The sequence below is a fragment of the Phocoena sinus genome, chromosome 15 (assembly GCF_008692025.1).
Source record: "Phocoena sinus isolate mPhoSin1 chromosome 15, mPhoSin1.pri, whole genome shotgun sequence".
NCBI classification, from domain to species: Eukaryota; Metazoa; Chordata; class Mammalia; order Artiodactyla; family Phocoenidae; genus Phocoena; species Phocoena sinus.
Window position 1 is genome coordinate 68,876,612 of NC_045777.1, and position 26,656 is coordinate 68,903,267.

Sequence of the window (26,656 nt, forward strand, 5' to 3'; positions counted from 1 at the left end):
ACCTACTCAAAAGCAGTTTCTTATACAAATCACAGGGTTAGATTTTCAACAGAGTCTGCTTTATCTTCTGAAACTTGTATCAAATCTGCACCTAGTCATAGACATGCTCTCTCAAGATTCCATAACTGCTTTCATTAAGTAATGTATCTGAGAATAAGAATATCAACTTGTTTATATTAAAATATATGAATAAATCAAGATATGGCATTAACATTTCATTATTAACACCTGAAATGTTAGAACAGGTACATTTGACTATATTCAAATTATCTGCTTGTATGTCCATCTTTCCACTCAAGTTCCTAGGAACCGGTTATGTTTTTAACCCCAGACCCTAGCATTTGACAGGTTCTCAATAGACATCAGTTGAGCTGAACTGGTAACTGAACGGTGAAATTGACAACTGAACATTAATTCCATGGCAATTAAATAAACAAATGACATACAGAAAACTTGAACATATAAGGAAATATGAATATAGGGACAATGGTCATTTCATCCTTAGTGGAAAAAATTAAAGTAAGTAGCAAATTTTAAAAAGACAATGTCTAGTGCTACTAGGGTGACGGTGAGGCATGGCATTCATCATGTCGCGCAGTGACATGCGTTGCCATGCGACATTACGTGCTGTGCTGCAAGTGAAATGATAGCGCTATCTTGTTAGAAGGCACTGTTAAAACTACTTAGTTCTGCTGCATCAGCCCATGGCTACATTCCAATAAACCTTTTTTACAAAGCAGGAGGTGGAGAGGATTTGGCCTGCAGGCCAAAGTTTGCCAGCGCATAGACTAGGGGATCCAGAGAAAGGAGGCCAATTTCAGGATGAAGTTCATGAGTTTGGTGTTAGCAGGACATTTAAGTGGAGACGTTCAATCTAGAGATGAAGAGATGCCAGGGCCAGAGGAATAAAACTGAGTCATCAGCCAGGTGGTGGCAGTTATGGGGCTGAGATCACCCAGGCGGAATGGCCTCAGAAGAGAGGACATGAAGGGCACTTCCTTGTCCGAATACAAGGGCAGATGGGCAATGTCTTCGGGTCACTACAGTCCTGGAACGGTAGAGGCATTATGGCCTAATCTCCATTAACCCCCTTAACTTAAAAAGAGGCTCCTGTTTTAACTTAGGGCTTTCATCCCCTTTCCCAAGATTAATAACTTTAAAGTTTCAGATTCATAGATGAAAAAGAAAACTTCCCACTGGCTGGAAAGTAAGGCAATTCTAAAATAAAATGTCTATTAACTTCTTAATGTTTCACTTTTATTATGAATTTTACACTCAAAACATATATAACATGTGCATTAAGTATGATGAATGATGACAGAACAAATGTTTGGTCTCCAACTTAAGAAGAAGTGAAGAAGTTCATTACTAAAACACCACTGTCCAACTTTCATACCATAAGAATTAGTCTCTAAACTAGAGATCAAAGCAGGCAGCCCAAGACCAGATAAAGCTTGAAGATACATTTTCTTTGGCCTACGCAGTGTTGTTTTTTTTTTTTTTTAGTTGCCAACATTAAACATCAAGAAATCAGCATTCTGGAATATCATTAGAAATAAGGAGATGTGACTATACTACACACATTTCACCATGGCAACAACTGGCTGGAGCTGAGAGCAACTCTCCCCTTTAAATGAACATGTACTCACTAATTCACTGCAGTCCTCATCATCCCCTATTGCCTTGAACCTATCTCCTTCTTCACTTATTACTTTTTTTTTTTTTGCGGTACGTGGGCCTCTCACTGTTGTGGCCTCTCCTGTTGCAGAGCACAGGCTCCGGATGCGCAGGCTCAGCGGCCATGGCTCACGGGCCCAGCCGCTCCGCGGCATGTGGGATCTTCCCGGACCGGGGCATGAACCCGTGTGCCCTGCATCGGCAGGCGGACTCTCAACCACTGCGCCACCAGAGAAGCCCACTTATTACTTTTAATTGCCCTGGCACTTGGATTTGCGACCCCTGCTTACAAAGTATAACTGTGGTTTGCAACTTTTTGCAATATGGGAGGCATTATGTAAAGCAAAAGTTCAGACTCTCTCACCAGGAACATTACAGGTCCATAATCCCTTATCCATTACTTTGAAATCTAAAAAAAAAAAGTTTTTTTGTAGCTCATTTGGCAACATAACTTGACCTAAGCTAACATGAAGCTATTTTTAATCTTTAAGGATTCCATTTAGTGTGAAATACATTCATATATTTTGCTATGGAAATAATAACATGTATGATGATTACAGGCTGCTGCCCCAGACCCTACTGGAGATATTACATAACAGCATATGTGCATTACTACTTTTCTTTTCTTTTTAATTATTTATTTTATTTTATTTATTTATGGCTGCATTGGGTCTTCACTGCTGGGCACGGGCTTTCTCTAGTTCTGGTGAGCAGGGGCTACTCTTTGTTGCGGTGCACAGGCTTCTCATTGTGGTGGCTTCTCTTGTTGCGGAGCATGGGCTCTAGGTGCGCGGGCTTCAGTAGTCGTGGCTCGCGGGCTTCAGTAGTTGTGGCTCGTGGGCTCTAGAGCGCAGGCTCAGTAGTCGTGGCACACGGGCTTAGTTGCTCGGCGGCATGTGGGATCTTCCCAGACCAGGGCTCGAACCCGTGGCCCCTGCATTGGCAGGTGGATTCTTAACCACTGTGCCACCAGGGAAGTACCTACTTTTCTTTAAAATCTGAAGAATTCTGAGTTCTGAAACTCATCTGATCCCAGGGATTTTGGATAAAGGACCATGGGCCTATTATACTTTTACTATCTACGTTTAAGAAAACAATACACAAAGCAGATAGAAGTGTAATAATATTTTTAAATGGATTTATACCGGATTAATTATAATGGCATCTACCTACATTTGAGAAACAGAAATAGAATGATGTAAGCAAAACCATCACAGTCTGATAAGAACACGTAGAGCACATGCTGACTCTAGGACCCTATACCCCAGTGCTGATTCCTGGGGCGGGGGAGGGGGTCCTGCCGTGCACACACTGGCAATCACTGGCACCAAGGTAATTCCATATTAGAATAACATGCTGCGTTCACATACTCCGTATGATATGTGAAAATGATGCTTATGACCAAATCCTTTTAGGGTTTTTTTTTTTTCAGTGAACAATGGGTTTTCACTCACCTATAAATAACCTGTTTGCTATTCTAGGATTTCACCATATGTAAAGTACATAACAAGGCCACAGAAGATCAGATTCAGAAGAAGCTGCAAAGACACCAGACTCCTTTCCACCCCCACTCTACGCAGAGACTGGATGGAATCCACTCAGACTGAAGCAGAGCACAGCTACCTCCCCTTTCTCAGAATTACTGTTCAGAGGAAATCAGTGTGAGTAAAATGAGGCAGCAGAGTAGGCAAGGGATGTAGAATGTGATGCTGGCAAAAGTAAGGATACGGTCTGTACTGTCAAACATAGGAAGGGCTGTCTCATGGAAGAGAGACAAGATGGATTCAATGTGGCACCAGAGGACTGCTCTGGGGTGTGCGGGGGTAAGGGGTATTTGACTCACCTTGAGAATTAGTGCTGCCTGCCTGGAGTAGAAGGTCATTAGATACCTGTGCCCTTCAGGGAGGGTCGGCAAAGAACGTAACAGAATTAAACAAGCCAGGTAGGGACTGGACGGCTCATGCCCCACCCAGATGGGACAGCTGCTGCTGAGCTCCCGATGCCGGTGCTCGGGAGGGATGCTAGGCACTGCCAGGTCTTCCGAGATTTTAGAAGCAGCTGGAAATCCAGGTTTTCATGTGAAAACTTCTCATTTTTAAATATGAGCCAATGATTGTAAAAAAATAAATAAATACTGAATAGGCCAAAGAGAACACATCTCTGGCCTGCAAGCAAGCAGTGTGGAGCTTTGGTTTTGATACTTCAGACATCCAGACCCTGGAAGGACTAGAACAGGGTTTCTCAACCTCAGCAGTCTTGGCATTTGGGACCAGATAAGCCTGGATGGTGAGGCTGTCAGGTGCATTGCAGCATATTCAGAAGCCTCCCTGGCCTCTATCTACCCCTCCCCCAGTCAAGTCACAACAATCAAAAAATGTCTCTGGACATTGCCAAATGTCCCCTGGGGGGGCAAAACCATACCTTGGTAAGAGCCACTGGACTAGAGCAACATCGGACTCTCAGCCTTCAGGATTTTACGAAGGCATCACTCACGACTCAAAAACAGGTTTTTCACATAAGAGTTACCTACGTGAAGATTTATAGCTGCTTTGGAATCAGAAACCTGGGTTTGAATGCACAGCTCTGTCATTTACTAGCCTGATGACCTCTCCGAGTTCTGGCTGCCTCATCATTAAATCAGGAACAAATAACATTGCCTCTTAGAGCTGCTGCAAGAATGCGGTGAGATAATTTATGCAAAGTACTGAGCCCAGCGGCTTAATAAGCACCAAAAGCTTTTAATAAACATTAATCCTTCCCTGGTGAAAAGGCAGCCCAAATTCTGTAGTCGGAAGCACATGGGATCCAGAATCAGAAGCCCTGGACCCAAGTCGTGCCTCGGCCACTTAGTAGCTGTGCGATCATGGCAAGTCATTTTCCCCCTTTCCAGAATAGAAATGATCATTGCCAGTAGGTGAGAACCAAGCCAGGTGGTCAGGTACAGCATTTGGCAAACTAAACCAACTAGAGAGAAGTTGATGATTAGTACTATCAAATATTTTAAAGGTAAAGGAAAGAATGAGCTCTTCAACAAATCCAAAGAACTGAGAATGCAGTAATATCAGGGTAAGGTACAGGGAGAAAAAGAAAAATAATCATAGGGATTCTGAACCTCCAGGTCCTTCTAGACAAGCAACTGCCACCTGGTGACCCACACGCCAAATCTGGTCACCGATATATTTTGTTTAGCCCCGCACAGTACCATGGTGATTGTCTCCTTTGCGCTAAATGCCATCTAACTTTCATTAAAATCCAGATTTCAGGCTTTTCTGGAAAGCTACAAAGGTTGAGTCACTCTGGGGCCATATTCCCACATGCCCCTTTGGTGAGATCATGGTGGGGGGGGCGGGCACGCTCCCAACCCTTACCTGGCCTCGGTCACTCATTTATTTTACTAGTCTGGCCCCTCTAGGCATTTGAGTCTGTAACCTTGGTTTATCTAAAGCGAACTATCTGGGAAAGCATTTGAACCTCCAGGGAGCACTTCAATCAAGGCAGAAACCCACACCCAATGAGACACTCCCTCCCAGAGCCTCACCTAGGTAATAACTCTCCTGGCTAGTCCTTCAGCTTCCTTTTCTCCTGGACACTTCGATCTCATAACTGAACTTTCCTCAAGTTCCTCACCCTGTGTACAGCTTCCTCCATGCAGGGCATCACCTCCCCAAAATCACCACCTGCATCCACTGGATTATCTGCATCAAGGATTTCCAAACAACAAAATATCTTTCTTAGCAAGACTACAAAAGACACGACATGATGTTTCTTGTTTCCTGACCAGCGCCCCGGTTTCCCTTGGGGAGCCAGCGCTCCCCCACTCTCAGTCCCTGTTGTTCAGACAGGGTTTACTCCATACCCATTTCCAGGGAAAAGCATGGGACCCAGTCAGAAGCACTCAGAGTCCATCTTGGGTCTTTGGCAACAGTGACTGGAAGAAAACTATTCTGTCCCTCTGGGACGAGACTGGAAGAAGGGGGTGGGGCTGGGGGTTCTCCTTGTGGACACAGCTTGTCTAAAGAGTGGAAGCCCTGGATCCAGACCAACCTGCAGCCATACTCCTTTTGGATCCTTTTGGGCACATGTAAGCCTATAAATTCCCATGTTCGCTTATAGCAGTTTGATTTGGGTTTTCTTACAATCAAAAGAGACTTCATCAATACGAGAGAAATTTGAAAGAAGTGCTCGAAGATGGAAACAAAGTCATCGCTCAAACTTTCTCCTGTTTTTTGGTTACCTCTCTCCATCCAATAAGAACTGGCACTAGCCATCCTTCTATAAGCACTGAGCTCAGGGTAGATAATTATTTCTTTGCTTGCCTATCTCTTCCACAAATCTACTGAGCTCCTTCAAGGCAGAAACTGTGTCGTATTCACTTTTGACTCTTTAATACCTCACACACTGGCACACAGTTTGGGCCAACAAGTGTCTGTTGAATGGATGAACCAACAAAAGTCAGGGGGATGAAAGGAACCATCCTCATTCTCTCATTTGGGACACCCATATCAGGAGAACACCTCTTAAGCCTTGACCCTATGGGACACAAACCATCTTCTGAAACAGACTCATCTACCCCTTGTAAACAAATTGCATCATGAGAACTCACTCCTTCCAGCCATTACTAATTCTCCCACATATCCATCCCATGGAACCTCACCGTGGGGTTACTCACAAGTTCCTTATTTTGCGAAGAGAATACTTCATCACAAGACACCACCTAGAACTCTACAAACTGATAGTACACACTATGGGCAAGCCATTCACACAAATAACTTCATTCATTAGTGCGTGTGTGCTTTCTAGCCTTTGTTTTGACCCAAATATGACCAGAACCCTGATTCTGGTGCCCACCAACCCTCTGCTTCTGCCCAATAACAATTCTAGGCTCTCTCCTACCTCCATTTTCTCTCCCTAGTCCTTTGCAATTACTTAAGTGGAAAAAAAAATACAGATATTTCTAGGAAATCAATAGCAGTAAAGCAACAGGTTCCCCAGTAAAAACAGTTTTGACTTTAGGTGCATAATTGCCATACCCTTAATAGCTCTGTAATAGCTGCAGCTTCCACTGCAGCAAGCAATAAAGATTTTTCAAACAGAGTCAAAGGTCAGGGCCAGAATTATAGCCCTAGGATGAGTCACACCACTTACTCCATCCAATTCTCATTTTCCCATACTTGGGCCCACACCCCCAGGGCAATCGAGTGAGAACTGGATTTACATTCATTTAACAATATTTACTGAGCATGTACCATGTTATAGGAACCACAGCAGTCCCTGGGAATCAAAGAAGAATGGGCAAAAACTCTTAAAGTGTTTAGTCTAATGGAGAACGCTGGCAAGTAAAGAGGCAATTACATTATGCAGAAACAGGTGCTACGTGGAATTATGAAAGCACCAAGGAGGGACATCCAATTTATGCTGGAGCATCAGGGAAGGCCTTTTAGAGGCAGAGATCTTTATGAGGAGACCTGAAGATCGAGCAGGAGGTGGCCTAGGGCAGGTGTGATGAAAGAGGCTTCCCAGAGTTCCAGGTAGATGCTAAAACATAAGAAAGCACAGCCTCCTCTGGAAACTGAAAGTAGGCAAGTATGGCTGGAATTTAAAAGTGTAAAGAGAGTAGCTGCTACAGAGGAAGCAGGGGCCAGAGACACCCTGAACAGCTTCCCTGAACTGCTCTGTAGCTTTTAAAGCCTCAGAAATTTGTTTAAAAAAAAAAAAAAATCACTTGCCTGATACAATGTACAAACAGGCCAAAATGACTATCTGACAAATACATTTTGATACTCACTAAGTACTGATTCCACAATTCACGTTACTGAGAACGCTAAGAGGGGCAGAAAATTCACAGAAATTATCTTGTAATTCATTTACAGATTCTTGGTTGAAACATTAGCCGTCACTAATACTCTGTCTACCTTCCTCTCTCTCAGCATTATTTCTATCATTCTCCCACAAATAACAGAAAAGTAGGCACACCTAGGCTTTAGCCTAGACAGGAATTAACTCTGGAAATAGGATAAATGCACACCAAGCTAACAGGGTGGGGTACCAAAAAAATTAAACAACAAAACTAAGCAGAAAGTTGAGGGAAACGAAACAGTAAGGAGCAAATTTAGAAAACGCAAGAGGAAGTAAAAGTATTTTCATACACACACAAAAAAAGAAGTGTCCCACGTGCTCCGGCCAAACCAAACTCCCCCTTTGACTCAACTGCCGAAAGAAGAAGCAAAAGCTGTGAAAAATTCCCACTTTCATATCTCTTCCCAGAATAAACAGCAAAATCCGTACCATACAGCTAACTTGCCCTGGAAGACCTTGAAATATTCGCCCCAGATAACACAGCACATGACAATCACCTCCAGAAGCTCTCAAAACCACAAACCAGTCCTGTTCCAACAGCCCGGTCATCTACAAACTCTGGTCTATTCTGTCATTACAGAATCAATGCTTGTCAAGCAGTCGAGGAATCCCAAAGAAACATCGTGCAGGATCTGCTTCCAAATCCAAAGTGAGAAAGACTTTAAAAAAAAAAAAAAAAAGTAATTTCCTTTTAAATTGGCACTAGGCGTTTCCAGAATCCTTTTCTCCCAATTCCAACTTTTTAAATGTCAAGCCATCCCGTTCATATTCGCCCTTGGTCTGGAGACGGCACCACCTCTAAATTCCCTCAAAGAGCGTTCTGAAACTCACTAGGCAGATCCGCTGGGCTTTAATGACCCTTTACTTCTTTACTGCCACCATACACTTGTAAGCTAGGCTTTGCGGCAGCGGGGCGACCCGGAAAGGCTGAGAATGCCGCCCCAAGCCCCGCAGCCTCGGACACACCACTGATCGGAGTTTCAGCCGCAGGCGGCGGCCCGGGCCGGCCCGATCTCCTGGTGGGAAAGACAGGGGACAGGTCCAGTCCCCGGAGGGCGATGCTTCGCGGGCCAGTGGGGACCCTGAGGGGTGGGAGCAGGGAGGCGCGGCCCGCCCCGCCGGTCTCCGGGGGCCAGGCGGCGGCCCAGAGCCGGGCGCCAGGCCGCGGCGTGGCACCGCCCCCGGCCCCGAGCCCCGCCGGCCTCGGACGGGGCGGCGGCCGGGCCCGGAGCGGCCGGGCCCGCGGAGGAGCCGGCCGGCCCCCGTCCGTGACCCCCGGCCCCCGGCCCGCGCAACCCCCGGGCGGCCCGGCGCGGCGCACTCGCCTGCCCACGGTCTGGTTGGCCAGCTGCTTCATGCGGTTGAACTGCTTCTTCATGGCGACGGCGGCGGCGGCCCACGGGGCTCAGGCCGGGCGGGACGGGGGACGGCCTGGCGGCTCCTACATCGCTTCGCGGCCGAGGCGGAGGCGGAGGCGGCGGCGGCGGAGGCGGCGGAGGCGGCGGCGGCGGCGGCGGCAGCGGCGGCGGCTCCCCAGGCCCGCGGCCCCGCCCTCGTCGCGTCACTTCCAGCGGCGCCGCCCGCCGGGCCCGCGGGGTCTGGTCCGGCGAGGAGCGCCAGGCCCAGTGCGGCGCGCAGCCAGGCCTCCGCCCCCGGCCCGGGGGCCGCCCGATTCCCAGCCCGCAGGCGGTCCCCGGGCCTCGCGACGCGCGGCCGCCCAGGGCCCTGCGGTCCACTCGGACTTTGGCGTGCTTTCGCTCAGCGATCTCCCGCCCGAGTGATATTTAACTCACTTCCCAGACTAGATCTCAAACACACGGTGGACAAAGCAGACACAAAGAGTGTAGACGGTGCGACTCCGTCCAAGAACCGCCAAAACTCATCTTCAGGACTAGACACCCGGGCAGGGCTCGCTGAGGGAGGAGGGCCGAGGTGGACCCGAAAAGGAGCTTTGGGACGATGGAAATGTTCAAAGTCTTTAGCAGGGCCGTACTTATGCACAGGTGTAGACATTTGTCAAAATGCACCTATCTGTACTCTTAAGAGGGATGCGTGTCACTATGTACATTTTACCTCGATTTTTTTAAGAAAAAAAAATGGTTGCGTGAAACTCACAAGCTGCAGGACAGTGTGATGCCACTTAGTAAAAAAGTCAAAGGCAATTAAATATATTTTACTCCTATTCAAAAAGTATTACTCTAGTACTGCTTTTCTTTTATTGATTAAAATCTACCTTGCATATCATTCTGTATAAAAAAAAATCAGAGGCAAGGTGTGTTTTCTACAAACAGGAGCTCAGAGATGGCATCTTCAGTGCGGCTGTGATGGTGGCCGCGTCCAGGGGGCCGAGGTGGTGCAGGGCACTGGGAAAATCACGGAAGGAGAGGAGAAGAGCCCAACTCCAGCGCTGGGAAGTCATGGATGAACAGAGGCCCGAGAGGGGACAGGTCACTGGAGACGGGCCCTTTGTTATGTCCCAGGCCAGGCCTGGGCGTTGCCAGGCAGGTGTGGCCATTGAGGGGCCCTCGCAGCCCACATTGCCTAGAAACCCCTCACTGTGCTTTGATTCTTAACATCGCGCTGGCAGCAGTGCAGTGACACTTGGCGGGATTGTCCGACTGTGCTGGACACTTTTTTCGGAGAGGACCAGGTCAGTTCTATGACCTGCTTTGATGTCCTCCTAGTTTGGTGGCCTTGGCTCCTGCTTAGGCCATTCCCTGGGGCAAGTGGGTGGTACTGTGGCATCTTTCACAGGCCACATTTCTAGTTTCACAAAAGATGTGCTGAGGAAGGGAGCTGAAAATGTAGAAGTACCTGACTCTACAACAGAGGAGGTTGAAGACTCTCAGTCAGTCTTAAAATCAGAGGCTGAGAGACTTAGAATCTTTGTAGTGATGTAGACAAGAAGTATGAAGCCTCAGAGCTTCAATGAAAGCAGCAAACTGCAAGTTACAGACATCAATTACACCAGAAAGACATAGAAATCAAACTTCTTAAAGCAAGGCAGATAGCGCTAAAGGATCAGTTGCTAAAGGTGCAGTCAGTCACCCAGATAGTAAATCTTGAGGATGGCCTTGTGCCCTCAACTCGTGTACCCTCTTCAGTGGGTTATGATATCTATCAGCATGCTTTAGGTTTCCAGAATGATGATATGGACTTTGCTGACCTAATTTGGTCACAATAAGAAATAAATAGATTGTCAAAAGAAGTTTTAAGACTTGAGGCTGATGTCAGCCATTGGAGACATTTTGCTCAAACTTCTACAGCATTTCATTTAGATCTATAGCTTTGATGTAAATGAAATCTACAAACTGCAAAATACCATCAAGGAATTTGAACAGAATCTAAATAAGGAAATTGATGACCATCAACTTGAAATAGCAGTGTTGCAGGAAGTTCATCAACAGAAACTGGCAGAAATAAGTCGCAGGCATCCAAAACAATTAAAGGAGCTTCCCTGGTGGCGCAGTGGTTCAGAGTCCGCCTGCCGATGCAGGGGACGCGGGTTTGTGCCCCGGTCTGGGAAGATCGCACATGCCGCGGAGCGGCTGGGCCCGTGATCCATGGTCACTGAGCCTGCGCGTCCGGAGCCTGTGCTCCGCAACGGGAGAGGCCACAACAGTGAGAGGCCCGTGTACTGCAAAAAAAAAAGAAACAATTAAAGGACTATGAGGGAATGATTCATGATATGCAAAAAGCTATTGAAGTCCTAGCAGCTGAAAAACTAGAGTCCACCAAAAAAATCAAAGGACTTGAGATTAGAGTAAAATATCTTTAAAATAATTATCTTCTGTAGAAAAGGAAAGGGATGCTTTCATTAGAGAACAAGACCAGATAAATGAAATGAACAAAAGAACTGAAGAAGGTGAGTTGCAACCTTCTCTTAGGAAGTGGAGTGATGCTGTGACAGAAAAAGAAAAAGTTCTTCCACAGAGTACATCACTGGAAGAAGTGTCCAGATAGCAACAGCCATGGTCTGTTGCTGAAAATGAAATAATGTGATTGAGTAGCTTAAAGCAGGATAAAAACCTCATGGAAGAGAACCTGAAACTTCAAAAATGAGTCCAAGTTTTAGAAAAAGAAAATTCATTATTAAATAAAGAAAAGGAAGAACTTCAATGATCACTTGTCAAATTGAGCAATGAATATGAACTCATTAAAAGAACAGCTACAGGAGACATGGATTTGGATTCAGAAGTACATCATTTAAGATGTGACTGGGAAATCAAAGAAGGAAAAGTCAATGAGAGTACTACTTAAAAGAAATGACTGATTTCTGAGTTAGGAGAGTTGCACAGGCAAAAACCAAAAACTACAATGCACGTGGTTTTGATGAAAGATCAGCAAACAGAACAACAAGATGAAGGAGACAGCATCATCGGTAAAGTAAAACAAGGTCTAGAATATGAGAAAAAGAGAGTTCGTTAACTTGAAGATGATAAAGTGAACATTACTAAAGAGTTAGATGGGCAAAAAGAAAAGTTAATTCATTTAAAAATGGAAAAAGGACAGTTAGAAGCAGAATTTTGTCAGGATGAACAGAGACTGTTGGAAGAAAGGAAGTATGAGCAAACTATTAAAGAACTGTCAAGTACAGATAACCCAGACAGCTGTGCCTTACAGCTGGAGCATGAGTGTTTAATTAAACTCAGTCAAGAGAAAGACTGTGAAATATCAGAACTCAAAAAGAATATTGAGCAGATGATTGCTGAGCACAAAGAAACTAAGGAAATTTTGTCATCTAGTTTAGAAGAGCAGAAGCAATTGAAACAACTCATAAGAGAGAAAAAAAATTTATTGAAAAACTTCAAGGAAGTTCACAGCTTCGGGAGGAGTTAGATCAATATACTCAAGCCTTAAGAAAAATGGAAATTTTACAGCAAACCATAGAGGAAAAAGATACAAGTCTTGCATCCATGAAAGAAGAAAATAGTCACCTGAAAGAATTGGAATGACTGAGGGAAGAACACAGTCAAACCGCACCTATGGTTGACCCTAAAACTCTAGACACTGTTACAGAACTAGAATCTGAGGTATCTCAAGAGAGAACAGTTGAAGATAATCTTGAGATTAAACCTCATCAAAAGATAATTGAAGATCAAAACCAGAGTAAAATGCAACTACTTCAATCTTTACAAGAGCAGAAACAGAAAAATCCCAAATACCAACACGAGCAAATGAATATTAAACGCAATCAGCTCTTTCTGGCCAAAGGGGAGGAAAAGGAGAATTTGCAAAATGCAATAGAACAAATCAAAACCCAGCCACTGGAAAAATTCCAGCACACGCCAACAGAACATTCTGATACTTTTCAAGTAACAGAAGTTCAGAGTCTTAATATAGAAAATGGAAATGAAAAGCATGATTTATCTAAAGCCAAAACTGAAAGATCAGTACAAGGAATAAAAGAACAAAAATTGGAGATTAAACTTCTAATTGAAAAGAATACCCTTTTAACTGAACAGGTTGACCAGCTGTCCAAAGGTGAGATTGGTAAACTAACGCAGTTTATCCAGCAAAAAGATTTGTGTCTTCACATGAAAGTATCTTCAGCTTCCTCCAGTGACCAAGATAATGGACAGAATCAACAGCGATTGCGAGCCTCTTCTTTGGAAAGAGAACAAATATTAGCTGTTTTAGATGAGAAGACTAGGGAAAAGAGCAATCTTAAAAGAGAAAACTTGAGAATGATGTGGATATAATTGTTGCCAAAGAAGCAGACCTCATGAAACTCAAAGATGCAAATACAAAACTCTCCACCAGATTTGAAAGCAGTGGTCAGGATATGTTTAGAGAAACGATGCAGAATTTGTCCCACATCATTTGAGAAAAAGATATGGAAACTGATGCTTTAACTCAGAGGTGTCAGACTTTACTGGCAATACTGCAAACGTCCAGCAATGGTGATGAAGTGAGAGGTGTTAATATGGATCAGTCTGAGGAGCTTCTACAGGAACGTGATAAATTAAAACAGCAAGTTAAGATAATGGAAGAGTAGAAAGAGCACGTGATGGCCACCGTACAAAATATGCAGCGTGGGTCACCCCATCTTCAGAAAGAGCTTCAACAACTTCAGGCACGGGTTTTAGTTGACAATGATAATAATTCTAAACTACAGATGAACTATACTGACCTGATCAAACTTATGATGGGAGTGAAATCAAACTCAAAAACTTGGAGAAGCAAGTAGTGCAAATTCAGTTTAGCCGAGAGCAGCTTTGCAATACCAAAGATATTCTGTTAGGGATGTTTGGCCTTATTTTACTACAGTCCTCCAATGAATCACTTACATCCGAGTCAGCAGCCTCTCTGAAGGCAATGAAACCTGATGGATTGAGTGAATCTTCTAAATTGCTCAAAGAAGAGACAGAAGAGTTAAGAAAATTAACGGAGGAAAAAGATGCAACCATTAGAGCACTCCAGGAAGGTAATCATAGATTGTCTGATTCCATTGCAGACAATTCAGAACTAGAAAGAAAACGACGTGAACAAATGGATTCAGAAATGAAGCAGCTACGGGAGAAACAAGATGACTTGCAAAACTTACTTAAGGAAAAAGAGCTTTTAATCAAAGCAAAAAGTGATGAATTACTTTCTTTAAGTGAAAATTTCACTAATGTAGTGAGTGAAAATGAACTTTTGAGGCAGGGAGTAATCAACCTGAAGGAGAGAGTCGTCAACTTTGAACTGGATATGTGTAAACTAAAAGAGGAAAATGAAAAATTAGTAGAAACATCTAGGGAAGAGGAAACAAAATCAAGGGACAAAGATGTGATTTTCTATGATGTGGAGAGAGAAAGAATTGGAATATGTTGCAATGAAGGAGAAGGTGCTTGCTTTTGAGCATCTTTTGAAAGAAACAGAACTCGGCAAGACAGGGGAATTAAGTCAGTTTTTAAATGCAGTTACATCAATGCAAGAAAAGACTGTTATGTTTCAACAGGCCAGAAATGAGACCATGTTGGCATTGAAACAGAAACGAATAGAAAACTGTGCCCTCCAGAGTGAGGTTCAACATTTACACGACAAAGAACTACACTTAAAGCAGGAGCCAGAGAGATCGCATAAGCACGCAGTAGAATCATAAGCGTCTCATAACCGCAAAGCTTTGGCTGCAGAAGACAGAGCAACTAAACTAAGAATGAAAGTCACCGCATTGGAGGAAAAGCTCCTTCTATCTTCCAATGCGAGGGAAAATGCAAATCAGCAAGCCAGTTTGCAGATAGAGTCGTTGAAGGAACAACTGAATGTTGTCACAAAGCAGAGAGATGACATTTGGCTACAGCTTTCTGTTTCCCAAGAACAAGAAAAGTAGTACGCACAAGCACTAAGCTAATGTGAGGATGGTAGTCGCAGAATGGATGGAAATAGTTGCAGATAATCTAGAAGGAAAACTAATATCGGCACAAGGACATCAGGAGAAAGTGAATGCTGCCTTGACTCTGAAGGAAGAACAAATTAAAGATCTGAAAAAACAAAATGAGGTCCAACAGGAAGTGCTGGATGATGTACAGAAGAAACTGATGAACTTACTAATTAACACAGAAGGAAAAGTTGACAAGAGCCTCATGAGGAACCTCTTCTTGGGGTATTTTCAAACACCAAAACAACAACGTCATGAAGTGCTACAGATAATGGGCAACATTCTGGGTATTAGAAAGGAAGAAATAGATCTTTTTTTTTTTTTTTTTTTTTGCAGTATGCGGGCCTCTCACTGTTGTGGCCTCTCCCGTTGCGGAGCACAGGCTCTGGACGCGCAGGCTCAGCGGCCATGGCTCACGGGCCCAGCCGCTCCGCGGCATGTGGGATCCTCCCGGACCGGGGCACGAACCCATGTCCCCTGCATCGGCAGGCGGACTCTCAACCACTGCGCCACCAGGGAAGCCCTAGATATGGTTTTTAATGAAGAGCAAGGCGGTGGTACCAGATGGATGACTGGCTGGCTTGGATCAAAAAGTGTCCCCAACACACCTCTGAGACCAAATCAGCAATCGAGGCCCAAGAATTCTTTTTCAGAACTCTTTGTTAAATTTCTAGAAACAGAATCACTTCTCACACTTCCGCCACTAAAACCCTCTGCTCGTGATCCAAAACCTCTGGATTCACCGGGAAAGAAAAAACTAGCTAAAAATGTACCATCAAGTCTTAAAACTACCTCGGGATCCACACCCAAAAAACCAGATGTGAATCAACGTTCTGCAGCTGTCTCTCTGATTAACCCACCCAGACCTGAAATGGATGGATCTAGGCATCTTCTTTTATTTTTATTTATTTATTTATTTATTTATTTTTTGCGGTACGCGGGCCTCTCACTGCTGTGGCCTCTCCCGTTGCAGAGCACAGGCTCCAGACGCGCAGGCCCAGCAGCCATGGCTCACGGGCCCAGCCGCTCCGCGGCATGTGGGATCTTCCCGGACCGGAGCACAAACCCGTATCCCCTGCATCGGCAGGCGGACTCTCAACCACTGCGCCACCAGGGAAGCCCTGGGCATCTTCTTTTAAATGCTGTTCCTGATGTTTTGCCCACATATACACCTTTGCTGCTGTCACCTGGCAAGAGGGCTGGAGTTGTGCGGAAAGACCTTTCAAAGCCATAGATGATTCTTCAGCCAGAGACAACATGGCACTTTTAAGAAACCAAGTCACTGAAAAAGGCATGTATTTTGACTTTGCTTGATAAAAATACGAATACTTAAAAAAAAAAGTGTGTTTTAAGGACTTCAAAGATATTGACCCACCTTCAGACAGCGGTTACTTCTTGTGAGAAAGGGCATGAGTGGGGTCGAAGGCTGATCAAGGGACGCTCCAAATGGTTTTTGTAATGCTTTCATGTTCTACAAGGAGCAGGTACTTACGCAGATCTTGGGGAATTAGAACACTAACTTGTGTTAGTGTTCAAAATGATAGAATACACAAGTGCATGCTCTTCATATAAGAAAAAAGGTGAACAGCCCGAAAGTACAAGATGCATAACATTTTTAAGAATGAAAGTTCACAATGAGGATGATTATAATTTTTGTGACTTTCTGTTTGAATAAAAAAAAAAAGAATAAAAGTTCACTTTTCCCGGCTAAGTCCCACTCCTCTTTTCATTGCCTGGGAAACCACTCCATGGGTAATCTGTATTCTCTCAGGCCTTTTAGAAATACATGCAGATTTGTGTATATCCGAGCATATTTTTCTCTAATTTTGCCAGATGTCAAGGCAACGCTTAATAGTGAATCTTGATTTCACGGCTTTATACCACAATTGACTCTTTGATAGCTTGACGTCAATTTAAACCTTGGTGATGACTGAGAATTCTAAGGAGTAGGTGAAGTCCTTCCCTAGGAAGTGAAGTTGGCACTTGACCCAGAGGGAGACGTGGTCCTCAACATCATAAAGCGTATGAACTCATTGATGTTCACTTGGTTGATCCCAAAGGGTCTGGGGGAGGGGAACATCTTCCAGCTCCATGGTATCTGGCAATGGACTGATGACGGGAGGCCATACCCACCTACAGGTAGGATGTGCTAGAGGGCTCAGGTTTGGCTCCACCCTGTAGCAAGGAGTCCTTGATAACCCTACTGAGCTTGTGGGAGTGCTGCTTCCATGACTCAAGGAATAATGGGCAGCTGGGTATGGAAGCTTGGGGTTTGGGAGAGACTCTATTTCCAGAAGAGCCCAGTGCATGGCCAGAAATTCCTGCTCTGATGGTATGTGATGCAGGGCCAAGGAGGGCAGTTTCTTGCATCAGAAGCCCAAGGACAACTTACAGACATCATGAGCAGTCCAGAGACTCCAGGAAGCAGGAGGGGAAGTTGCTAAAGCCGCTTCACTGAAGGAGTCTCTGAGGGCACTAAGGCGAGTGCCTGTTGATTTTGATTTAGACAGATTCTAGAGCCTGTTGTTGGAGGGCCCCCCACTCAAGGTGGGCTCATTTAAAAGTAACAGCATAAATGGGGTTAAGTAAAATTTGTAAACCAGGAATACGTTGCCTCCAGAACCCAGAAAGGACTAAAAGATGGTGGACTCGTGTATCCTTAACAAGTGTGTCAAACAAACGTCTGCAAAGGAGGATGTCACAAAGGTAATGTCATACCTGTACTCCTGGAGAAAGGTGGGTGCATTTAAGATCTTGTCTGCAAAGGTAGTGTGTGATAGCAGAGCTGTTTAGTCATCCTGTGGGTAACAAGGTAAAAGTGTACTGTGTCCCTTTGGAGATGAAGGCAAACAGGCTGAGAGAATGTTGAAATAGGCACTGAATGGAACCTATTAGTCAAATCTATAATAACAAAATATTTACCATATGTAAATTTAGTGGGATCCCAGGTATTTCAAGGGTACCCAGGATTTGTTTTTTTTTTTTTTTTTTTTTGCGGTACGCGGGCCTCTCACTGCTGTGGCCCCTCCCGTCGCGGAGCACAGGCTCCGGACGCGCAGGCCCAGCAGCCACGGCTCACGGCCCCAGCCGCTCCGCGGCACGCGGGATCCTCCCGGACCGGGGCACGAACCCGCGTCCCCCGCATCGGCAGGCGGACTCTCAACCACTGCGCCACCAGGGAAGCCCCCAGGATTTGTTTTAATCAGGTATAGTAAGACACAAAGATACAGAAATGACTGTCCTGGAGGAAGTTTTTATGCCTATAGATCTAGAGAAACAGGAGGCGCAGCACACCATGAAGGGCCCTGCCATGCCCCTTCCTCCCACTTTTTTTTTTTTTTTTTTTTTGCGGTATGTGGGCCTCTCACTGTCGCGGCCTCTCCCGCTGCGGAGCACAGGCTCCAGACGCGCAGGCTCAGTGGCCATGGCTCACGGGCCCAACCGTTCCGCGGCATGTGGGATCTTCCCGGACCGGGACACGAACCCGCGCCCCCCGCATTGGCAGGCAGACTCTGAACCACTGCGCCACCAGGGAAGCCCTTCCCCCCACTTTTGTTTTTTTCATCAGTTCTCGGGCCATGGGCTGCCATGGATGTGCACCTCAAAACCGTTAGGAGTAAGGAGAGCACACAACTGCTCCAAGGGAAGATGCAGCACAGGAGAGATGAACAAGGTCACTACTTTTACCTAAACAGCAATGACTCAGGAGGCAACCAAGGGACCATTCTTAAATCTTCCTGGGGTCATGGCCTCCTTCCTTTCTACAAACAACACAAGGGGTCATCCCCAAGACTGTGGTTGGCAGGGGGGTGGGGGTTACTTTCCCAAACAGAGTCTCTATGGCTGCCCCAAGCAGCCAGTGATGGTTATCAGGCTAGACACAATGACCAAAGTGCTAGCCCATGCCCAGTAAGTGGAACTCAAACACCCATCAGTTAGGACATTATGTTGTCTCTGGTCTCAGGTAGGAGCCTCAGAGACCACCTATCACATACAAGGCACACTTGATGGCACCTCAATCTGGGATACAGTCAATTAACAATAGTTTTTGCCTTGTTGGCAAGCATGAGACATTAGGGTGCGAAGAGATGGCAACATCCATTTGAAATAACAGAACATGAGCTAAAGCCCAAGTTGGCCAGCAACTGGTACTTACATCCCAGATAGTAACTGCTACCTTACAAACCAGTTAAGTAGCAAAGGCGCTGGTAGTTAAAGCTGACCAAGTGTCCTCAGCTGAGGTTAGACCATCCTGTTTGTGATGCCAGTTGTCTTACTCACCTCTTCTTCAGTCCATCAGTGAGAGAGAGATTCCCTCCCTAGACTAATGGGGTTGGCTGAACACACGACATTCTACACTGAAAGATGGGATGAACAGCAGTTTACAAGTCACATTTACCCACAGCCCAAGAGAGGACACCACTCACCATGCAGGGCCACGTGGGGGATTACACTTGGAACAGAGTGAACAAGTAGGAGCTTGGGAGGCAGACTTTGTAGTAACAAGAGGGTAAGGACAAGCCCTGGTTCCCACAGGAGGGTGTGATGGGCTCGTCTGGATAATTCAGTGGGCTGATAGGGAATTGAAGCCTGCTACTTGGGAATAAACAGGCACTGTGTCTGGTTCCTATGATAAGAAGGATCATATAGCTAGGGGACCTTACATGTGGGAGAAGAGGTAGTGGGGAATTGCAGTTAGAGCATTTGAGGCCCTCTCAATTTTACTAGATGTTAAGACAGCTCTCAATATTGAATTTTAATTTCAGGCCTCATGCCACAAGAAGTTATTAAAAAGTATTTCTTCCTTGAACTAATAATTGAGTTCAATAATGTCACAGGATACAAAATAAAGACAACAATTGTATTTCTAGATACTAGCAATGAACATGTGGACACCAAAAATTAAAACACATTTACAGTCACTAATAAAAATAAAATAATTAAGTGTAAATCTAACAAAACATGTCCAGGACTTGTATACTGAAAACTCTACAACAGTGGTAAAAGAAATCAAAGATCTAAACAAATGCAGAGATATACCACGGTCATGAATTGGAAGACAAAGCGTAGAAAACATGTTAATTCTCCCTAAATTGATAGATTTAATGCAATTCCTATCAAAACCCAGTAAGCCTTTTTTTTTTGTAGATATAGGCAAGTTTATTCTAAAATTTTATGGAAAGATAAGGGATTATTTAATTATTTTAGCTAAAATAGCTAAAATAATTTTGAAAAAAGTAATAAAATGGGAGCAGTCAGTCCTCTCCATTTCAAAACTTATTATATAGCTGTAGTAACCAATACTGTGTAGTATTTGCAGAGGGGTAGACACATAGATCAATGAACAGGGAATACAGAAATAGTCCCACAAAAATATGCTCAACTGATTTTTAAAAATAAATTTATTTATTTTATTTATTTATTGTTTTTGGCTGTGTTGTGTCTCCGTTGCTGCACATGGGCTTTCTCCAGTTGCGGCGAGCAGGGGCTACTCTCTGCTGCAGTGTGCGGGCCTCCCACTTTGGTGGCCTCTCCCGTTGCAGAGCACGGGCTCCAGGCACGCGGGCCTCTACGGTTGTGGTGTGCAGGCTTCAGTAGTTGTGGCGCACAGGCTCAGCATTTGTGGTGCATGGGCCCAGTTGCTCCACAGCATGTGGGATCCTCCAGGACCAGGGCTAGAACCCATGTCCTCTGCATTGGCAGGCAGATTCTTAACCACTGTGCCACCGGGGAAGCGCTCTCAACTGATTTTTGACAATTGTGCAAAAGCAGTTCAAAGCAGGAAAGATAGCCTTTTTAACAGGCCATAGCTGTCTATGGAAAGCTTGTGAGGAAATCTCAGGCCAAAAACTTAGAAAATTGGACCAGCCAAGAAGGAAGACAATGATTTGATTGACGTTCTACCAGGTAGTGATGGGCGGGGAGGGATAGTGTGCACGCAGATCAGGATGAAAGCTGCAGGTGTTTATTTCATCTTTCTGAATTCAGCCTCTTCTGATTGATCCATCACAGGCTCTGGTGATTTTCCCATCAGCCCCACACTACAAAGTCAGGTCACCCCTAACTGAGCATATAGTGTTCCAGACAACATTAGCCTTCCCAATAGCAAAATTCTCAGGCTATACAGGGTAGCAAGATGGCCCTCAATAGCTTCAAAGGTACAGCCTCCCGGGTTCAAGTTTGCCAGAAAAGAGAGCTCTTATAGACTTAACAACTCCCATTCAACTCCTGGGATTCATTCTGATTGGACCAACCTGGTCACAACCACCACATCACACACACACTCTTGAAGTGTAGCTAGGGTGATTTTGTGTATGATTGGCCAGGCCTTGGTAAGGTTCCACCCCCAGTGTCAGGCACAGAGCCTTACCTGATCCATGTGGACTAAAAGGAGAATGCGGTTCTCCATAATAAACGCTGGTTGTTGTTACAGAAGAAAGGATACTGAATAGCCAAAGTGGCAAACGTCCACTCTAGCCTCTCAGGGAGAAGTTTCATGGTTAGAGCCCAGCTATTTGCTCCCAATATTAACTGATGTTCAACAGGGCTTTTAAACTCTAGTTTCTCTTTTCTTGACTTTATCAGGGGATACAGATTAATTGTCAGTGAACTTTTGCTGGGACATCGTTCATGGCCACCCCAGCGTAGTCTCATATTTGGAGGTATTATGCAGCTTAAGATGGCTAAGCTTGCCATTTCCAGATTCCACTCCTGTATCATAAAGTTCCAGCGCCTTGACCAGGAGCTCAAGTGGAATGAGCTAGCCCTGCCTGCAGGAAGCCTCTGGGGTGACCCCTCAGTGAAAAACTGACCAAAGTCCTCTGAATCACCAGTTTTTCTGAATCAAACTCTCAGCAGAGATCAGAGATGTTCTTTGCTCATCAAACAAGAGAGGAAGAAGGCTCCACCTCCTTCTAGTCCCTCAGCCTCACCATCCAGACCTATGGAATTGATGTCTTATACTACTGCTTGCTGTTGACCCACTGTTCTTGCCCACTGACACCCATGGACTGTGTACACTGCCAAGTTGGGAGACTATGCGTGTTCACTGGTTTGCATTACCCTCTTGGCAAAGGATCACTCAAAGAAAGTGGTGTATTTCATCTCATCACCACTCCCTCTGGCAAAACTCCCTAACCTCAGCCTTCCCCACTGTCATTTCTACTTTGGGTATCAATGGGCTCTTGTCCCTCCATTGAATACTAAGCAAGGATTTGATAACTGACCTTGCCCCAGGATACGTGTACTGGGTTTTTGTTGTCGTTTGTTTACTTTGCTTGTGTGTGTGTGTGTGTGTGTGTGTGTGTGTGTGTGTGTGTGTGTAAGACTCAAGGTTCTTCAAGTTTGAGTATATCCATTCTCTGCTCCTGACAGATAATGAAATGGAACATGCAAACACACTTTAAAAATTTTAGTTAGAAAATGTTTTATTGGTGGCGCAGGAGTCCGCCTGCCAATGCGGGGGACACGGGTTCGAGCCCTGGTCCGGGATGATCCCACATGCCGCGGAGCAACTAAGCCCGTGTGCCACAACTACTGAAGCCTGCGTGCCTAGAGCCCATGCTCTGCAGCAGGATAGGCCACGCAGTGAGAAGCCCACGCACCCTGTGCACTGCAACGAAGAGTAGTCCCTGCTCGCTGCAGCTGGAGAGAGCCCGCATGCAGCAACAAAGACTAAACGCAGCCAAAAATTAAAAAAAAAAAAGTTAAAAGAAAAGAAAATGTTTTATAATAAGTCTAGTACACAATATATGAACATCTTGAATATGTATCATAGTGAAACAAACACACGTGAACCTACCTCAGCTTTAGAAATTATTGAAGTGTCTATATATTCCTTCCCCATTTCGTTTCCCTGGAGTGTCCTACCCTCCTCCCTAAAGGTCACAAGGAGCCTAACTTCTGTTTTTCTCCACTCATTCCTTTACTTTTCTGTATATTATTACCATATATGTTGTTTTTCTAAATAACATTAGTTTTGCTTGGATTGAACTTTACAAAAATGTTATCTATTTCTTCTTTCACCGAATATCATGTTTTTGAAATGCAGACACTGATGCTTGTAACTGGTAACTCTAGTTCGTTCATTTTCATTGTTACATAGTTTTCCATTGTATTCGTTTTCCACATATTCCTTCCCTCACAACATTTCAAAGGCGATTATGTGTGCAAAGCTCTATCGCCCAGTTCCTGGGGTAGAGTTGGCACTCAGTAAATACTTGTTCAATTTCTGAATGAGACTGAGCCCCGACTGTAACACTGACACTTGTTTTTCCGTCTGGATTCTCTGCCCTTTGCCCCAGTGCTGAGAATCCTTCCAGCTCTTCCGCTCTGAGTTAACTACAGTTATAAAATTTCGTGACTAGCGATAAGAAACCCAGTGGCGGGGCTTCCCTGGTGGCACAGTGGTTGGGAGTCCGCCTGCCGATGCAAGGAACACGGGTTCGTGCCCCGGTCCGGGAAGATCCTACATGCCGCGGAGCGGCTGGGCCTGTGAGCCATGGCCGCTGAGCCTGCGCGTCCGGAGCCTGTGCTCCGCAGCGGGAGAGGCCGCAACAGTGAGAGGCCCGCGTACCGCAAAAAAAAAAAAAAGAAAGAAAAAAAAAAAAAAGAAAGAAACGCAGGGGACTCTCAAAGCCTCTAAGACTACAATTCCCGGAGAGCATTGCGGCGCTCCCTTACGTCAATTTCAGTTTACTTTCTCCTTCCGGGTACTTCCGGGTTATGTGGGCGGGGCCAAGGGAGTTGTCCAATGGGCACCTCCGTGGGCTGATGGGGCGGGGAAATTGTCCAATGAGCGTCTTCGCAAAGGAGCTAATCAGCGGGAAGGTTGCTGGGGCAGCCGCCGTGGGCGGCGTCACTGAGCCGCGCCAGCTGAGCCTCGTAGAACCCAGTCCCTCTCTACTACCTTGTCCGGGGATCGCTCATTCTCCCGGCGTCCGTCGACCCCGCTTCCATGTCACCGGTGGACGCAGCACCCCGACACCTTCACACCCATGGCCACTAGCCTGAGGAGGCCCTCTTTCACCACCTGTTCTTCCCCTACCGACACGGACGACGAGGGCGTGCGCGGCACTTGCGAAGATGCTTCTATATGCAAGAGGTGACTGCCTGGCGTGGGGTTAGGGGCTGGCATCTCCGGGGGGCTGGGGCCTAGGTGGGAGGCGGGCCTGTGTCTAAGGAATACGCTTTTACGCCAGAAGTCACCCGTCAACTCGTGCGACATCTGTGAAATGCTCAGAGCAGGCATTCATCTACTTAACTCATCATTATCTAATTTTTGCTGTGGGCCAGGCACGGTACAAGCCCGCGGATACCGTGCCTGGGATACGGCGCTGAACCAGGCAGACGTGGACTTGGCCTTCTCGGAGCCAAGGTCTTGCTGGAAACACACTTGAAGCGAGTAATAACTATAGTTTTGATAGGTTGTGGGGAGAAGTGCAGGTTCTCCCTCTTTTGTAGGTTACACTCCATTGGGACTTGGCGTGATCCCCATTGTGCACCTGAAACTCAGGTCAGTTAAGGGTCACATAATATTTGTGTGCAGAGCCAGTATTTTCCTGAGAGCTTTCCTGTGTGCTATTGGAGTCTGAACTTTTGCGGCTGTAGTGGGGGCTATGTGGGGGGCCGTTGCGAGCACAGGTATGTGTCACGTACCTGAAAGCATGAAAAAGAAAGCATGAGACTTGAGTGTATGCCACTCATTCATTCATTCAACAAAAATTATTGAGGGAGTTACGTGGCGGTCCAGTGGTTAGGACTCTGTACTTTCACTGCCAAGGGCGCGGATTCAGTCCCTGGTCAGGGAACTGAGATCCCACAAGCCTGGCGGCGCGGCCAAAAACAAAAAAAAAAACCCAAATTATGGAGAGCTTATTTCCTTTTGGCTGGTTGATGGGTATTCAGTGATTGAGAACCCATGAAGAAGATTGACATGGTGTCTGAACTCACCCCTTAGTTGGAAAAGACAGGAAGCAAATAATTACCCAGGAAGTAATATAATTACAATTTTGTGTTTAATGCTGAGAAATACAGTGCGCCATTAGAGTTTGAAATTTAGTTGATAATGTTTGAGCTGAGAACAGATGACTTTAAAAAAAGAAAGAAAGTAGGGATATAGGAGGGTGTTCAGGCAGGTCAAGGAAGGAGTATGGACTGTTTGAGGAACTGAATGAATGCCTTGGAAGCTGCGGCCTTGTAGGGACCTGGTGGGGAAAACAAGTTTTGGGTTAAGGTTTGAACTTTTTGTAGGTCTTGGAGACTAAGCATAGTGATTCAGAGCATGGACTCTGGAGCCAGACTGTCAAGCTGGGCCATTCACTAGCTGCGTGAACTTGGGCAGGTGACTAAATCACTCTGTGTCTCAGTCTCTTGATCTGTAAAGTGGGGATGAAAATAATACCCACTTCATAGGTGCTTGTAAAGATGAAATGATATTAAATATTAGTAAAGCACTTAATGTAGTGTCTGGCATGTAGTACATGTTAGTGGTGGTTGATTAAATAAATAGATAAATACATTCATAAGTATTAAAGGCTTGAAGGCAGTCCCTGGTGAAATTTGTGAGCTTAAATGAATTATACCCAACTGTATTTCTTCTCCAGCTTTTGATCTCTATTGACCACATCCGTAGCATTATTGAATTAGAAGCAATTTTTCTCATATTTGACTGCTGTTTGCTAAGAGAATCAGAAGTGCCATCAGAATTACCAGAGAGAAATAAAATACTTTTCAGTAGCACGTTAGGGCTAGGTTTACTTAATATTTATTGGTAATACTTGGCTCATTTAATATTCGTTGGTAACATTTTTGGCCAACTTGCCTACATAAAGCAAATTAGGTACTATATATAAAATAGATAACTAATAAGAACCTACTGTCTAGCACAGGGAACACTACTCAATACTTTGTAATGACCTGTATGGGAAAAGAATCTTAAAAAAGAGTAGATATATGTATATGTATAACTGATTCACTTTGCTGTACAGCAGAAACTAACACAACATTGTAAATCAACTACAATAAAAATTAATTTAAGAAAATAAAGCAAATTAGCTAGGAAATAGTTCAGACACAAAAGTACAGAGAAATAGTATAACCAGAGCATGCCTTTCCTTGGCTCTCTGTTGGATGGTTTTTATAATTTCACTTCTTCTCTGCCTCAGTTTCCAATGCCCTTGGTGTCTTCAGACATCTCAGCGTCATAGGGGAAGTTTGGATTTGGAACTGCAGAGAATCTAAGGCAGTAGTTCCCAGCCCAAACTGCACACCAGCATAGCCTTTGGAGCTTTTAAAAGAAACGCAGATACTCAGGGCCGACTCTAGATCCGCTGAATCAGAATCTTCTGGGATAGGTTCCCGGGCTGTAAAAACCAGACATGTTTGCCATCTGGATTCATTTCATCAAAGCTTATTTTGCACTGGGTTTTCTCTCCTCTGGAAAAAACATGCAAAGAGCTGGTAAGAATCCATAAGTTAATGTTTTAAGATATTTTGCAGGATTTAATAACTTTCAAGTTCTGTTGATACTGTGACCTGCACCTTCACTGTAGCATATGAAACCCTTAAGTCTTGTCAAGAAGTCATCTTATTAAATAGGGATTCCTTGGGTGAATTGTGGGCATGTTACTCTCTTTCTGCCTTAGTTTTCTTATCTTTATAATGGGGATAATAATGGTAACTTGCCTTTTAGATGTGAGGATTAAATGAGATAATCCATGCAAAGGTTAGCACAGGATCTGGCACAAAGTGAAGCCTTCA

At 45.0% G+C, this 26,656-nt stretch overlaps 2 protein-coding genes and 2 pseudogenes across 10 annotated transcripts in view; 3 read left to right on the plus strand and 1 right to left on the minus strand.

The window, feature by feature from the left end:
* The window catches only part of ARHGAP17 (Rho GTPase activating protein 17), a 91,166-nt gene extending 82,101 nt beyond the window's left edge, over positions 1 to 9,065 (minus strand). For 4 of the 7 annotated variants that reach the window (XR_004345608.1, XR_004345609.1, XM_032603810.1 and 1 more), the window contains exon 1: positions 8,859 to 9,065. Coding sequence is in view for 5 of the 7 variants with exons in the window: in XM_032603810.1 (XP_032459701.1) it covers positions 8,859 to 8,911 (53 nt within the window). In the remaining 2 variants the exon portion in view is untranslated. The remainder of the gene's footprint in view (positions 1 to 8,858) is intronic. The other 3 variants (XM_032603811.1, XM_032603812.1, XM_032603808.1) reach the window with 1 other exon arrangement.
* A 1,140-nt stretch (positions 9,066 to 10,205) lies between these two features.
* Positions 10,206 to 11,213, plus strand: LOC116740481 (annotated as a pseudogene).
* Positions 11,210 to 16,130, plus strand: LOC116740482 (annotated as a pseudogene).
* Positions 16,131 to 23,682: 7,552 nt separating this feature from the next.
* The window catches only part of LCMT1 (leucine carboxyl methyltransferase 1), a 55,111-nt gene continuing 52,137 nt past the window's right edge, over positions 23,683 to 26,656 (plus strand). The window contains exon 1 of one of the 3 annotated variants that reach the window (XM_032606747.1): positions 23,683 to 23,999. In XM_032606747.1, coding sequence (XP_032462638.1) covers positions 23,893 to 23,999 — 107 coding nt within the window. In that variant the 5' untranslated portion in view covers positions 23,683 to 23,892. The remainder of the gene's footprint in view (positions 24,000 to 26,656) is intronic. The other 2 variants (XR_004345954.1, XM_032606746.1) reach the window with 2 other exon arrangements.